The 17,282-nt window shown below is 44.8% G+C and overlaps 1 protein-coding gene across 2 annotated transcripts in view; it reads right to left on the minus strand.

Annotated features, from left to right (window-relative positions):
• VEPH1 (ventricular zone expressed PH domain containing 1) overlaps nt 1-17,282 on the minus strand; it is a 213,508-nt gene that overhangs the window by 139,646 nt on the left and 56,580 nt on the right. For both annotated transcript variants that reach the window (XM_081086676.1, XM_081086677.1), the window contains exons 5-6: nt 16,172-16,338; nt 3,644-3,853 (exon numbers count right to left, since the gene is read on the minus strand). In XM_081086676.1, the coding sequence (XP_080942802.1) occupies nt 3,644-3,853; nt 16,172-16,338 (377 nt within the window). The remainder of the gene's footprint in view (nt 1-3,643; nt 3,854-16,171; nt 16,339-17,282) is intronic.

Raw genomic sequence — 17,282 nt, forward strand, 5'->3', positions numbered from 1 at the left:
CTATATTGATTCTTGGAACATCTGAACTTTAGCATTCTTTAAAGTTAAAAGAAGGACTTTCTAAAGGTGATATTTAGGTATTAGAAACCAATAACAAGGGCATTATTCCCGAGTAAAGGAGCCTTGCTGACAATTATAGGTAATCTTGTCAGGCTGATGCTAAATGGAATGGAATGGAATAAAGGCATCAAAGAAGATCAGAGCCAGAGGGAGCTAAACCAGTATAAACCATTACTTTTAAGAAAAGAGACCCAGAGAAATAAAATGACTCGACGATCAGCAACATACACATTCGTTGTCCTCCATCATTCTTGCTGCCCTGTTCTCTCAATTAGCTGGGCACGTGGCCTCCTGAATCCAGACTATATGTTCCAGGCTCCCTTGCAGCTAGAGATGGTCAGGGGCAGCTTAGTTTTATTTAGTCAATGGGATATAAACAATAGGTTGTGTTTAACTGTCTGGAAAAGTCTTTCTCCCCTTTCCCCTTTCTGCTGGCTGAAATACTGACTTGATAGGTAAAGATGATTAGTGATCTTGGACCATGAGATGGAAGCCATGTGCTCAAGAATGATATAGCAACAAAGCAGAAAAACCCTGGGTTCCTGTCACAGGAAGTTCCAGACTGACTGCATTCGAGACTTGTGTATGTGCAAGAGAGGTAGATGTGTATCTTTGTTTAGGCTACCGTTGTCTTGAATTGTTGTGTTACTCTCAGCCTCACCTAGTCTAAACTGCGATAGTTTCCAGTAGTTTGGAAAAGTTTTAACTGATAAGCATGGCTTGATGGAAGCAGGGCAGGATGGGTGATGGACAAGGCCTGATTCTAAGTTTAAAAGAGAAAAATGTTTTAAATTCTTCATGTCAAAGGATATAAAATACTGATTCACAAACAACTGCATCAGAAGTACTCTGGTAGAGGGTCCCCTAAATCCAGAGTCCTGGGTCCTTTTCCTGGAAATTTTGATTTAATGGGTATTCTATAGGGCCCAAGAACTTGTATTATGTAAAAAAAAAAATGTTTCCCATGTAATCCTTACACCAGTGATGGCGAACGTTTTGAGCTCGGCGTGTCAGCATTTTGAAAAACTCTAACTTAACTCTGGTGCCGTGTCACATCTAGAAATTTTTTGATATTTACAACCATAGTAGAACAAAGATTTATATTTTTGATATTTATTTTATATATTTAAATGCCATTTAACAAAGAAAAATCAACCAAAAAAATGAGTTCGCGTGTCACTTCTGACACGTGTCATAGGTTCGCCATCACTGCCTTACGCACAGATACATATGGAATTATTTGCTCTACAATCGTTCTCTCCTGGAAAGTTGAATCAGAACCACCGGAAAATAAATACTTTCTCCCTCAAACATGAGAATGAGAGATTGGTGACGGGGGACAGAAGGAGAGAGAGGGAGAGAGAGAGAGAGAGAGAAAGAGAGAGAGAGAGAGAGAGAGAAATATTTTGATATTCTGAATTCTGAAATAAGTGATTTTTTAAAAATATATTTTATTGATTTTTTTTTTTTTTTACAGAGAGGAAGGGAGAGGGATAGAGAGTTAGAAACATCAATGAGAGAGAAACATTGATCAGCTGCCTCCTGCACACCCCCTACTAGAGATGTGCCCTCAACCAAGGTATATGCCCTTGACTGGAATCAAACCTGGGACCCTTCAGTCCGCAGGCCAACACTCTATCCACTGAGCCAAACCAGTTAGGGCTGAAATAATTGATTCTTGAAGTTATTTGGATCCCTTCTTCCTGCTCCCATCTGGTGTCACACAATATCACCTAATAAACCATTCTCAGGTTTGCCTTAGGTCAGAAAAAAACTACAGTGACATAATTGTTATGTGGCTAGTGGTTTGTTTTTTTAAAATGTATATAGATCACCCTTTCTGTGGGAAGTTTAGTCATTTCCAATGTGCATTACTACACTTGAATGAATCATGAATATATTTGTGACAAAAAGAACACCATCAAAGCACAGGAAGAGTACACTTTCTAAAGATTCCAGGGCCTTCTACATCAGAGGCTGCATTTTTCAGTCCATGAAAAAAAATCTGCAAGATCAGCAGATCCAATCAAACAGCTGTCAGCTGAAGTTGGCCTTAAAGCACTTGGGCACTTAAGCCAGTTCTGGCAGCAAAGGTGACGACGGCACGGGAAGTGTTACCAGAAGACAGATTGTGGCAGTCGTGAGACATTCCCCACAGTAATGGACAGAAAGGGATTAGACTCAGCAGCGTGTCCCTACCAAAGTAATCCTTTTACAAGATCCACCCTCACGTTGACATGTGCCGGCTGCTTGGGAGCTCAGCTCTCCCACCTTCTCTGGGGAAGCTAGAGGGCAGAGCCCTGCACTAGGAGGACGCCTAGCATTCACCAGGCTCTCTACAAATCTCAGCAGAACCGAAGATCCATTTGGACGCAACATTTGAAAAAAATCTCAAAAAAATACCAAAGATCTAATTCCAATTGAGTCACCAGCCAGCTTGGTCTGGGTAAGTTACCTAGCTTTTTTCAGTTTTTAACTTTCTCCTGTGTAGAATCAAGGGGTTGAGTTGATGAGCTATAAAAATCTCTTTTATCTTACGGGAAACTATTATATATAAGTGGGTAAAAGTTTCCCTCTATAAATTATATATTTGCTTTTATTTTAAAAGATAAAGATCCTAAATCCTAATAGAACATCATCAGACATACATGTATGTGTGTGTATACATGCATGCACACACCCTTCAGAATTTGAACTTCTGGAAATTCTTTCTTAGTCGCCTAATCCCCATGAGCTCTGATGGCATCCTGTGGTCTCTGCTAAAAGATTCCATCATACTAATATTTAGGCTAGAACTTTTAACATCCACGAATGTTTATTTCACTCTCCCAAGTAACCTCATCCAGAGGGTGCAAAGCATACTACATTCAGGCCCCTATTGACAGGATAGCCATGGGCTTTCATTAATAACTAGAGGCCTGGTGCACAAAATTGGTGCATGGGTGAGCTCCTTAGGTCTGGCTGGCAGTCAGGGCCAATCGGGGGCCTTCCAGCTGTGGGCTGGGGCCTTCCTTCTGGCTGCCGGCCAGGGCCTGCTGGACGGGGGAAGGGACCAGGGGAGGTTGGCCAGCCATGGAAGGTTGGCTGTGGGAGTTCACTGACCACTAGGAGGCAGCTCCTGCATTGAGCATCTGCCCCCTGGTGGTCAGTGCACGTCATAGTGACCAGTCGTTCTAGTCGTTCCGGCATTCTAGTCACTTAGGCTTTTATATATATAGATAGGGAGTCTCTGACTCTGTTTACTGGGTTAAGCAGAACTGCGACCACAAATGAGATGAAACTCCTTGATTGGTTTTGTTATTATAAGGTGGTCTTGAATCTGTGATACTGCTCTCTCCATTTTAACCCTTCCCTTCCTCAGGTGCCACTCCAGCAATGAAATCCTCACTTCCTGAACCTTCCACGTAGCCCTGCTATATAATGTGGTCTTGACACAGAGGCCACTGTCCATGAAAAAATTTCAAAAAGAAATGGGAACTCTCAGAAGTCCCAGGAAAAATGTGTAGGCCATAGAGCTTCAATGGACTAAGTGCCAATGGAATTTAAGGAAATGGAGAGAGAGGGAAAAAAAAGCCAAACTTACTTCATCCACATGCCCAACAGCTCCATAAATTCTGGCCATCTGTCCAATGAGGTAGGGGAATCTCTCACCAATCTCTCTCAGCATCGGAAGGAAACTGTTCAGGGCCACTGGTTCATAGCCTGCAATCTCTATGAGGATGTTTAGGATGACATCACTATGGGTTGAGTCCTTTAAATGTCCGATTAAGAAAGGAATACACTTCTGAACCACCTACAAAAAAGAAAGGAGAGGGGGGAACAAAGAGAAACGAGGAGGACAATTAATTAAATCAGATTCAATCTAATATATATATTTTCTTATTAAATCTGAACTCAGCACATTCTGAGATTATTACCCTTGGAACTAAAGCAAATTTCCCGAATCTGCCCAAACCAATGGATATGGACAACAGAGGGATGAGAGCATGAGTGGGGGGGCGGGGGGAGGTTGGGGGTTAATGGGGGGGATGAGGACACACTTGTAATACTTTAACCAATAAAGAAATTAAAGATTAAAAAAAAAATTCCCAAGTCTGGAATTTTAAATTTATAATAAAATTACAGAGACTTCAGTTTCTTTTTCTTTTAACCTGTGCTGTGCTATTAAAGGGTAAAGTTTATAAGCGCTTAGATGCCGCTGTTCATAAATCAAGTTTTGATGTGTTATGTCCTCATCAGAAGTGTTATATTTTCCTTCAAACCACCATGAGGGCTCTAATTTAAAAGACAAAGTACATAAGAGATCCTTTAATCAAAGCCTTCAAATTGGAGAAATATGATTTGGAAACATTTAAATATGTTTTCATTGATTTTTAGAATGAGAGGGAGAGATAGCAACATGGATGAGAGAGAACATTGATCAGCTGCCTCTTGCACACCCCTTACTGGAGATTAAGCTGGCAACCCGGGCATGTGCTCTCACAAGAAAACAAACCGGTGACCTCTTGGTGCATCTGTCAATGCTCAACCACTGAGCCACACCAGCTGGTCTGGTTTGGAAACATTTAACAATAAAAATAAGAAAGCAGAAGAGATGTCCCATGTTTTCTTCAGTTTTCCATTTTGATTAAAAAATGTAATATGATAAAAATTATAAAAATAAAATAATTTCTACTATACTCCCAATTGCCTAATGTTTCTTTCTGTATTTTAATTCCTTTATGAAGGTACAATACTTCATATTAAGGAAAAATGTGAATTTTTGTGTGGAATAAATTCACTATGTTAATACACAGGCATGTTGCATACTGACAATTTAACACATTGTTTTGTCTGCTAAAATAAGATAATTAGAAAGGACAACCTGCGGAAAACAACAATAAAAGCCAAAACTATTTGTTCATCCATCCTTCCACATACTTATTTCTTTTGTGTGTTGTTGGTTTGCCTTTTTGGTTTGTTACCTTTTTTGTAAAATAGACTTGAAATATAGCTTCTGGGATTTAAAACCGAATCCGATGCACAACTCAATCTGCTGAACCACAGTCCGCCCCCTGCCTCAAACCCGCTTTTCCCACCTCTTCGCCACAAGTGTCTCTTTTCTCCATAAGTGACACCGTTATCTGCTTGGAAACTCAAGCCAGAAATCTGAGACTCATTCTTGGCAACTGACTTTTTCCCTTATCAGCAGCTTCAATCATCCAGTCCTAGTGATTCCATCTCCCAAGTATCCCACAGATCTGTCCGCTCCTCTCATTTCCATTCATCTGTCCACTTACTCATGCTGGAAACCAAGGTCAACAGTAATTAATATAAATGTGAGGAGTCTTTTGACATTCACAGGGTGAATATTTACATTTTATTACTTGCTGCTGACTCAATGGCCTAAAGCAAACTCCCCCAAAACCTGACAATCTTACTGTTTACTAAACATTACCATTGATATGTCTGTTTGAATTCCTAAAAGGCAATTGTGTATTCTAGCTAATAAAAGCAGCTGGGAATGGAGACTCAAGAGAACTTGACTGCTATGGTCGAGTTTTCCTCTGGTTTCCTCCAGTATCAAAATTAATATTTCGTCTTGTGTGTCATTTGTGCGTCAGCTCTTCATCCAAGCCTTTGAACCCTGAAAGCCACGCTAGCGGTGGACTTTCACACACTCATTCACAAATATTTACTGAGTCCTGCTGGGGTCCAACCCTAGCGGGTCCAGGGGTCCCCAAAGGTGTGGACGGAGTCGGCGAAGAAGGAATAACAGGGAGGCAGCATTCAGTTGATCAGCAGCCTACCCAGGATCTCTAGCCAGGATCTCCAGCCAAGTTCTGGTCTGGATCTCCAGCGAAGTTCTGGTTCGGATCTCCAGCCAGGTTCTGTGTCTATGTTCCCTCGCTAGGTTCTCCAGCCAGGTTCTGTCCAGGTTCTCCAGCCAGGTTCAGTCACCAGGTTCTAGTCAGGTTCTCTTGCCAATTTCTGTAGTCAGGTTCAGTCCAGGATCTTTTGCCATGTTCTCTCGCTAGGTTCTGTCTCTAGGTTCTGAGGCCAGTTTCTGTCCAGGATCTTTTGCCATGTTCTGTCTCTAGGTTCTTCTCTAGGTTCTGTGTCTAAGTTCTGTGCCTCTTGGTTCTGTTTTCTAAGTTCTGTTTTGTTACATCTGTATTTATACCAGTTGATTCCAATCCTATCAATCTCTATTCCAAAGGTTAGGGCGTTTCTTATCTCCATTCCAGGGAGTAAAGATTATGTAGCTTAAGCATGATTGTTCATAGTTAAAGTGATTAATTACCCGCCTGGCACTTAGTTAAGAGGTTTTATTCCCTCCCTAACTTCAGGGGAAAATCCCTACCTGGGGAAACAACCTTTCTCAGAGAGGTGACCTTGGTTAAAACACATAGTGCCAATAAGGTGAGCAAACATATCAAGAACAGTATGCCATATATGCCAGGTCCCTTGAAACAGCAAGGATGGACCTGCTCCTGGCAAATTCCCCCTTTTTTATTTTTTAAAAGCAGGCATTAAAAAAACCCCAAATGCTCTCTTGTATCCATTTTAAGAGTAGGATTGGCGCTTTCCGCTATTACCTGAGGCCTGATCTATCACCCCAGGGAGAGCTTGCCAATCCTGCACTTTCCCGGGGTGGAAAGGCTGCAGTGGGGTTAAGGATAAGGTTCCTTGGGCCTACCTCCTCCCATGCCTTTACATTTACCTTTCCTTCCTCAGAAAAGCATGGACATACTTCTTGTATAAAACGTTCTGTCTGACTGGGAGTAACCTTAATTCCTCTACTAGCAAGCATATGTGTTAAAAGATCAATACAGAGTCTTATTTCTTTAGACTCAGTATGGAACATCTTCTCAATCTAAGAATCAATACAGAGTCTTCTTTCTTTGGACTCAGTATGGCACATCTTCTCAAACTAAGTTCTGTACTATCCCCCTTTACCCTACTTATCCTCTATAGGGGGGTCTGCAGTACGCTGGTGGAGTCCTATCCGTCCCGAGTGTGGGGTTCTCAATGGGGGGGTGGGAGGGGGCTTACCTAGGGGAATCCTGTTCCAGGGCTTCCCAAAGGTGTGGACGGAGTCGGCGAAGACTATCCACCCTCTTCCTACAGTGGAGTCCTATCAGTCCCGAGTGTGGGGCGCTTATCTAGGGGTCCCTGTTTGGGCGCCAGATGCTGGGGTCCAACCCCAGCAGGTCCAGGGGTCCCCAAAGGTGTGGATGGAGTCGGTGAAGAAGGAATGACACAGAGGCAGCGTTCAGGTGATCATCATAGCCAGGTTCTCTTGTCAGGGTCTCCAGCCAGGTTCTGTAGCCAGTTCTCCAGCCAAGTTCTGTCTAGGATCTCCAGCCAGGTTCTGTAGCCATGTTCTCTCGCTAGGTTCTCCAGCCAGGTTCGGTCGCCAGGTTCTGTAGCCAGGTTCTGTCCAGGATCTTTTGCCATGTTCAGTCACCAGGTTCTAGTCAGGTTCTCTTGCCATGTTCTATCCAGGTTCTGTAGCCAGGTTCTGTCTCTAGGTTCTTCAGCCAGGTTCTCTAGCTAGGTTCTGTCTCTAGGTTCTGTCCAGGGTCTTTTGCCATGTTCTCTCCAGCGAAGTTCTTCTGTCTCTAGGTACTGTGTAGGTTCTGTCTTCTGTTGTCTTGTTACATCTGTATTTATACTAGTTGATTCCAGTCCTATCAATCTCTATTCCAAAGGTTAGGGCGTTTCTTATCTCCATTCCAGGGAGTAAAGATTATATAGCTTAAGCATGATTGTTCGTAGTTAAAGTGATTAATTACCCACCTGGCACTTAGTTAAGAGGTTTTATTCCCTCCCTAACTTCAGGGGAAAATCCCTACCTGGGGAAACAACCTTTCTCAGAGAGGTGACCTTGGTTAAAACACATAGTGCCAAGAAGGTGAGCAAACATATCAAGAACAGTATGCCATATATGCCAGGTCCTTTGAAACAGCAAGGATGGACCCGCTCCCAGCAGAGTCCTTCTTATTTGCAAGATGCTGGAGTTACAGTTGCTAATAAGTATAACTGGCCTTCATGGAATAAATCACTACCTAGAAAGGAGACATTTAGCAAAATAAATAATTGCAACAGAAATGCATATAATACATTTAGTAATACATTACATGTAGAGAAAATTCCATGCTGTGAGACTGCCCCAGGGTCCTAATTTAGGCTGGGGGTCAGGGAAGTCCTCTCTCAGCAGGGACATTTAAGTTGAGCCCACTGATCCAATCACTCTGCATTTGGGTTATCCTAACAGCGTCCTAAGTGTTCTCTCTGCCTTCAGTCTTGTCTGTCCAACCCCTTCCCCATGTGTGGCCACAATGGTGACCCGCCCCTGCTGACAATACCTCACTGATTTGCCATTGCTCTCAGGCTGGAGGCTTAGCTGACCTTTTCTGAACTGACTCCTATCCCTCTTTCTAGGCTTATCTTCTCAGCCACATACTCTCCTCTCTCCCCATCCAGATCTCATCATACATCACACACTTCAATCATGTCTTTAAAAAGTTTAAATTTTTTTTTTTAAGTTTTCTTGACCTGCTAGCTTTTCTCTTGCATCTGGGATTTTACTCATGTGATTCACTTTGCCTATAATTCTTATTGCCCCAACTTTGCTGGGTAACTAATTCCCAGTCATTCAGAGGCCTCAGATTAGCTGTGAATTCCTAAGAAGCCTTCCTCAGATTTCCTTCTCTCAGTCCAGTGTCCCTCCTGAAGCTCCAATCATACGCTAAATGGGTCTGAGCAGGTCCTTCTCACGCTTTCTTCTCATTGCTGGTCTAGATGTCTGTTTTTGCAGACTGGATTGAAAGGTCTACAAGGTCAAGAATCATTTCTATTTTGTACATCATGGTATACTCAGTGCCTAGCATAGAGCCTGGCCAGGAGGGTGAGTTGCAGGAACACCTCAAAGAAAGGCAAGTCTAAATGATTGTACAGGGTAACATTCGGATAATCACACACTCCCATATACTTGAATAGTTAGTTGTACACATTGTGTACACGTATATACTGCCATGCGCCATATGCAGCATAAGTAATAGAGACATAAAAGAAGACAGTTTTGAGATAAGTAAAATCGTCCTTACCTGTAAATTTAAAGTTTACATTCCTATCTAGGACTTTGGAGGAAAGGACTGGGCTAGTTTCTGGTAACTGGCACAGAGCAATGAACAGTTCAGTAAATGCTGCCTGTGCATTGGGAGCGATTGTATGTCCTTCAGGGGAAGCCATGAGGGATCCCTGGCACACACGGCAGAAGTGTCGGCCAGCTGCTCCGGGTCATGGCAGCACACCTAACTCGAGGCTTTTAGGAATGGAAAATGCTTACACACTTCCTGTCCTATTCTATAATGTTCCATTTCCCTGTCCCTGCTCTTCATGTCTTATTCCCGGAACACCCCGGTCTCTGTGACATGTGCTCCCTGTCATGCCAATTTCATTTTAATTCCATCATACCCTCCAAGGCACGCAAGAGTATATAATGTCTGTTGCCCCGTGAAGAAAAATAAAAAAGGAAAAGAAGAAAAGAAAAAATGAAGATTCAAGGCCTAACCAGAATTGAATGCATAAAAGAAGCAAGGAGGAGAGATGCCCAAGCAATGTGAATTAAGTGATACCAATTTTACCAATTAGATAAAAGTTGATTATTTGCTATAGTTCCCTGATAACCCAAAGTTTATTATGGTGGTGATAGAAAAGACAGATATTTCTCAGAGTTTATCATGCATGTGATGGGGAAGGGGTGCTTTGGGCTTCAGATGGGTTATTCTTGGATAAGGAAAAATTTTCCAAATGCAGGGCATTGCATTAGTCTGGTCTTATTGGTGCTGCCTCATTGGCCCAGCTTAACATCTCAGAGAAGGTTGTCTTTGCTGAGAGAGAGGGGCCACTCAGACAATAGGGATGGCTGGCAAGCTGGTGTGGCCTTAGTTCAGGCCATAAGCCCCATTCCATGGAGCACTGAGAAAGCTTCCAAACTGGCCTCCCAGCCTGAAGTCTTTCTCCCCTGTGTTCAGCCTCCTCTCTGCCATCAGAGTCACTGTCCTAAAACCCCATCTGATCATGTCAGGACTTCAAAGATTTCCCTCAGCCCACGACCAGAATCCCAGTGCCATGGCATTCCAGGGTCTTCACTGATGGGGAGATCTGCTGCCTCTTCCCCTATGAACCTTCTGACTCAGCAGCATGCCACTGACTACCCACAGTGGCTTGAACACATACTTGCAAAGTCAATCTCAAATAGCTCTATTTCTGGGAAGCCTTTCCTCCAGGCCGTCCTAACACATACAGGACCTGGGGCTAGAGTACAAATGGAGGTCCCTAGGCCACATCCTAATATTCAGCAGTTATTAAAAAAAAACACAACAAGTTCTTTCCTTCTACCTGACACATAAGCCTTTATAGCAATCTGGGAGGCTTGGCTGGATTTTGCAATTTGTGGCCTTTGTAGAAGGAACAGGGGGAAATGACCCCTAGCCCTCATTCCTTGCCCCTCACTTCCCTCCCTACCCCTGGCTTTGCCCTGCAAGGACTCTTCTATGAATGTCTGTGGATATTCCAGCCCACAGCCTTCGGGCCTGTAGGGTCACACTTAACATGGCCTGTCCTTGGGAGAACAGCCCCAGCCAACAGGCCTGCTCAAGCCCTGGAAGCAGGATGGAGATATGCAGAGAAGGGATTGTGAGTTATCTGGACAGTGTTTGTAGGTGGGGCAGTGGTTGGGAACAGGGTGGGGGCCCAGGTCCAGACCAGAACCTTGTAGAGCAAGTTGCCCAGAGAAGGGTCCTATCCCTGGCTTCTCTGTTTCTTTCTGAGCAGAATTAATCACTGCCTTTTATTTTATTTTTTAATAGAGACCTGATGCACGAAATTTGTGCAAGGGGCTTGGCCCTCGCAGCCCTGGCTTTATCTGGAAGGTTGTCTGGATGATTGATCTGCTGTTCGATCTATTTAGCATATTAGCTCTTTATTATATAGGACTAGAGGCCCGGTGCACAAAAATTTGTGCACTCGGGGGCACAGTCTGGGACCCCTCAGGGGATGATCACCTGCTGGCTTAGGCCCGCTCCCTGGGGAATTGGGCCTAAGCTGGCAGTCAGACATTCCTCTGGCAGCCCAGGAGCCCTCGGGGGATGTCCACTTGCCAGCGGGGAGCAGGCCTAAGCTGCAGTCGGACATCCTTAGCGCTGCTGAGAAGGCGGGAGAGGCTCCCGCCACCACTGCTGTACTGGCAGCCATCAGCCTGGCTTGTGACTGAGCAGAGCTCCCCCTGTGGAAATGCACTGACCACCAGGGGACAGCTCCTGCATTGAGCATCTGTCCCCTGGTGGTCAGTGTGTGTCATAGTGACCAGTCATTCCCAGTTGTTCTGCTGTTAGGGTCAATTTGCATATTACCCTTTTATTATATAGGATAGAGGCCTGGAGGACGGGTGGGGGCTGGCTGGTTTGCCCTGAAGGGTGTCCCAGATCAGAGTGGGGGTCCCGCTGGGGTGCCTGGCGGCCGGGAGCCGGTCCATCCTTGCTGTTTCAAAGGACCTGGCATATATGGCATACTGTTCTTGATATGTTTGCTCACCTTCTTGGCACTATGTGTTTTAACCAAGGTCTCCTCTCTGAGAAAGGTTGTTTCCCCAGGTAGGGATTTTCCCCTGAAGTTAGGGAGGGAATAAAACCTCTTAACTAAGTGCCAGGTGGGTAATTAATAACTTTAACTACGAACAATCATGCTTAAGCTACATAATCTTTACTCCCTGGAATGGAGATAAGAAATGCCCTAACCTTTGTAATAGAGATTGATAGGATTGAATCAACTGGTATAAATACAGATGTAACAAGACAGCAAGACACAGAACTAAGAAGACAGAACCAAGAAGACAGAACCTACAGACAGAAGAACTTTGCTGGAGAGAACATGGCAAAAGATCCTGGACAGAAACTGGCAACAGAACCTAGAGACAGAACCTAGCAAGAGAACCTGGCTGAAGAACCTAGAGACAGAACCTGGCTACAGAACCTGGATAGAACATGGCAAGAGAACCTGACTAGAACCTGGTGACTGAACCTGGCTGGAGAACCTGGACAGAACCTGGCTGGAGAACCTAGAGAGGGAACATGGCTACAGAACCTGGCTGGAGAACCTAGCAAGAGAACATGGACACAGAACCTGGCTGGAGATCCAAACCAGAACTTCGCTGGAGATCCAGACCAGAACTTGGCTGGAGAACTTGGCTAGAGATCCTGGCTAGGCTGCTGATCAACTGAATGCTGTCTTCGTGTCATTCCTTCTTCGCCGACTCCGTCCACACCTTTGGGGACCCCTGGACCTGCTGGGGTTGGACCCCAGCACCTGGCTAGCCTGGGTGAAGGGCTGATGGCTGTTTGCACATTGGCCACAGACCTTTCAGGGTAGGGGTGCCCCCTGGAGTGCCTGGCCAGCCTGGGTGAAGGGCTGAGGGCCATTTTCAGGTTGGCCACACCCCTTTCAGGGTGAGGGGGTCCTGCTGGGGTGCCTGGCCAGTCTGGGTAAGGGTCTGATGGCTGTTTGCAGGTGGCCAAGCCCCCCAGTGGAGACCCTCACCCCATGAGGGTGTGGCAATCCTGGGTGAGGGGCTGATGGCTGTTTGCAGGCTGGCCACGGCCCCCAGCCACCCAAGCTCCCAGTGGAGGCTGGCTGGAAGCAGGTATCTGGGATTTATTTATCTTCTGTAATTGAAACTTTGTTGCCTTGAGCGGAGGCCACAGTCGGCCATGGCAGGCGGGAAGCTTGGCTTCTTCCTTCGCCGGGGCAACCAAGCCTCCTGCTTGCCCCAGCTCCATGGCTGACAGCCCGCCATCTTGGTTGGGTTAATTTGCATATAGTTGCTCTGATTGGCTGGTGGGTGTGGCTTGGGGCATAGCAGAGGTGCGTTCAATTTGCATGTTTCTCTTTTATTAGATTAGAGTTTTTTGCTTCCACAGCAGTCTGCTGACAATTTTAGTATCCTGTACCTGAACTGAAGTGTTATAGACATATCTCATCCCAGACCATGGGCACCTTGTAGATAGGGCCATCTGGAAACATAGCACCATAACTTAAATGCATAGAATAAAAGGTATAGCTATTGTGTGTGTGTCTACAGTGTATACGTGTGTGTGTGTTTGTGTGTGTGTGTGCATGCCCTTTTAACACTATATTCTTAATGTCAGTTCTGCAACTGACATCTATTTTAAATACCAAAAGTGACCTCTGAGTCATGCCAGCTTAGTGATGCTGTGTTTGGTGCTGTAGGAATCGGTATGTAACTAGAAATGCTCTACACTGCTGAGAGAAAAATCCTATAAAATGACTCTCTTCTCTAGAGACCAGACCACAAAAGGAGTTCCTCTGGGTTTGGACATTAAACAATAGAGGGCTGAACTTGCCACTTGCTGCCGTTAAGGCTAGAAGCCCACGTCCTGGGGATAATAACAGATATACTCACATGTGCTACTAAATTCTGTCCCTTTCATTGGCTCCACTACAGCATAATTTTTAGGAGCCAAGAATGCAGACTTTGCTCCAGAAAGCCACTTGGAACATTGATCACCCTGCCTCTTCCTGTAAGTGGACTCGGAGGATTTTCTGGAGCTTCCAGCTGCCGGGAGCTGGTCCATGCTTGCTGTTTCAAGGGACCTGGAATATACGGCATACTGTTCTTAATATGTTTGCTCACCTTCTAGGCACTATGTGTTTTAACCAAGGTCTCTGAGAAAGGTTGTTTCCCCAGGTAGGGATTTTCCCCTGAAGTTAGGGAGGGAATAAAACCTCTTAACTAAGTGCCAGGTGGGTAATTAATCACTTTAACTACGAACAATCATGCTTAAGCTACATAATCTTTACTCCCTGAAATGGAGATAAGAAACGCCCTAACCTTTGAAATAGAGATTGATAGGATTGGAATCAACTGGTATAAATACAGATGTAAGAAGACAGAGAGAGAGACAGAAATTGGCACAGAACCTACACAGAACGTTCTCTAGAGACAGAAGAACTTCGCTGGAGAGAACATGGCAAAAGATCTTGGACTGAACCTGACTACAGAAATTGGCAAGAGAACCTGACTAGAACCTGGTGACTGAACCAGTCTGGAGAACCCGGACAGAACCTGGCTGGAGAACCTAGCGAGGGAACATGGCTACAGAACCTGGCTGGAGAACCTGGAGAACCTGGACAGAACCTGGCTGGAGAACCTAGCGAGGGAACTTGGCTACAGAACCTGCCTGGAGAACCTGGAGAACCTGGCTGGAGAACCTAGCAAGACAACATGGTCACAGAACCTGGCTGGAGATCCTAAGCAGAACCTCGCTGGAGATCCAGACCAGAACGTGGCTGGAGATCCTGGCTGGAGATCCTGGCTAGGCTGCTGATCAACTGAACGCTGTCTCCGTGTCATTCCTTCTTCGCCAACTCCGTCCACACCATTGGGGACCCCTGGACCTGCTGGGGTTGGACCCCGGCATCCAGCCATGAATCACCATCCAGCAACCGCCTGTCTTCACCTAGGAAGGATGGTTTCCTGAGAGGGGGATACCCAGAGGGGAGTAATGGAGGAAGGGCACCACCTGCCCAGCCAGCCACGTGGAAGCTCACAGACGTATGGTTGATGGTGAAGCTATGCCTTGTTTGCAATCTCATGGACTACTCAGCTGCACATAGAGAAGATATTTTCTCACGGGCCTACTATTGACCCCCCATCCCTGGAAAAACAGGTTATCACCAGTCACAGAAGGTAGGTAGTGAGGAAGGCATTCCTGCACTTTGCCCTCATTGGAGAACCCAAGCACTTTACGTCCAGATTACAGAGCATTGGCACAGCTTTTATGCAGAAAGAAAAGCATTGCTTTCATCCACATTTCCCAAGGTTAACAACCTCTTCCTTTCGCTTCCTATTTCATCTGACATTAATTGAACTAGACTATCATTGAAAGCCTTAGTCCTCGTTTCTTATTGTTGCCACGTATTTCACTGTCCTTTCTCAGTAAACCCTTTGTCTGAACTCCTCCCATTCCCTTTGCCCACTGTCTAATTAAGGGACAAATTAAGAGAGAGGAGGTGAATCAGGTGCTCCTCTAGCTCACTGCCTGTGCCCCTCAGCAGTCAAGGGTGAGCAATTGAAGGGCTGAGGACCGAAGGAGGCAAGGCGGGGCTGCCTTACCATGAAGGTGAGTGTTGATGGGAAACAAAGTGATGGAGAGTTACCTGTCACAGCTTCTTCCCACCAGGTAGGATCCTGGCACAGGCAGGGCCCATTCTCACCACTGTGGATGCTTCCCAAACCATTACTTCTTCCTTCTGGGATCCATACTCAGCACCCACAGTACCTGCAGGAATCTGTTGCCACCCTCTCCTCCTTGTTCAGTTCAATTCTCCTCCTCTTGCCCAGCTCACCTTTCTGACTGCCACCTTCTGCTGTGGCTTCTGGACCCACCATAGGCTTTACCAGCCACAGCCTTACAGCCTCAATTGTTGAGGGTATTGAGGTAAAAAGATCTCATTGGCGAGATTTAAACTGAGTTTGCGATGTAGCTTGGACTGACCCATATGGCTCTGGGACAGGTATCTAGCCAGTGTCAGCCCCAGATTATTTATTTATTTATTTATTTATTTATTTATTTATTTATTTATTCATTCATTTATTTATTTAAATTGAACTTATTGGGGTGACATGGGTTCATCCCATAGGTTCTCAGGCTTTAGGACTTGGACTACAACTCACACCATCAGTTCTCTTGTTTCTAAGATCTTCAGACTTACACTTGACCTACATCACTAGCTTTCCCGGATCCTCTGCTTGCAGGTGATAGAGTGTGGGACTCCTCAGCTTCAATAACGGCATAAGCCAATTCCTCATGATAAATAAAAAATTACACGCACACATAAATCCGATTGGTTTTGTTTCTCAGGGCGGAGTAACCCCAGGCAGTATCCAACTTCTGCCATCACCCTCCTGACTGTTATGACTCTAGAAAAGGTGGATGAGCATGTGTAGGCCTATGAGAGAGTTAACTGGAAGTACACATCCTATTCACATGCCCCACAACACGCGTGGTTGTGTGGACCATCAAGTGCATCCTGTACTCTTTACCTCTGGTTGCTTTCTCTTCGTGGCTACGTGCAGGAGCCGCAGGAGATGGTACTGCTCTGGCTGCTCCAGCTGGGACATCAAGGCCAGGAGTTCTGCCAGGTGTCTGTTAATTGGCTGAGGCTGCTTTTCATACACAGCAGGTAACACCCTCAACAACATGGTGTTGCCTGTTGAGAAAACAATAAAGGGATGAGCCCTAGAAATAACATTACTAGCAATGCAATCACCTTTGCACGGAATGCAATACATAGCACGAGCTGATGCCCAAGTCTTCTGCTGAAAATAACAGTACCTTACGCTGTTTAGTTCCAAAAATTGTGAAAGCACAATTTAAGCCGAATCCATAAAAGAGAATATTTTATGATGTGATCAGTGTTATATCTAATGAAAAATTTTCCTGAGTAATGCACCATGGGGAGAGAGGAAACTTTGACAGTAACCAGACCACACCCTTCAGAAGAAACGGTTCCGATAAAGAATTCCTGATGAGAACATTTGGATGTTGCTTAAATGTAAATTAAGCAGTGTCACAAGCACGAACCTACATGGAACTGAAGGACAGCAAAAAAGTTGCTGAGGAATGTGTGCACATTCCTGAGAAATACCAGGCATCTGACTTACACAATCAACATATGGAGGCTAGGCCTTATTTTTATGAGAAGTTTGGAGAGTAGCAAAGCAAATTCAAATCTCTAATTTCTGCACTATTTCAAGGGAAGTTTAGAGTCAGCTTGTTTGTCACATGTGATTTGCCTCAAAGACATGTATGAACAACTAGATTTAAAATGGCAAAATCTCAAGAAAAAATATTGTATAAACTACAGGGATTTATCTGCAAACAACATATGGGAAACATCTGCCTATCACTTTATGGTATGGATTTTTTTCTCAAAATCCTCTCAAGTTCTTAACTGTCTCAGGAGAACTGGCTCCTATGGATTTCTTGAACAAGAATTTTCCTGCCTCTGTTTACTTTAAATTCAGCTTTGTATACAGAAAATATGCACAGAAAGGATCAAATAAGCAGTAATTACACATATTTAGACCTTTATTAAATGGTGGGGACAAATCCTATCTAACAAAGACAGAATATGCAAATTGACCATCACTT

Source organism: Myotis nattereri (assembly GCF_964212035.1).
Source record: "Myotis nattereri genome assembly, chromosome: 3".
Lineage (NCBI taxonomy): Eukaryota > Metazoa > Chordata > Mammalia > Chiroptera > Vespertilionidae > Myotis > Myotis nattereri.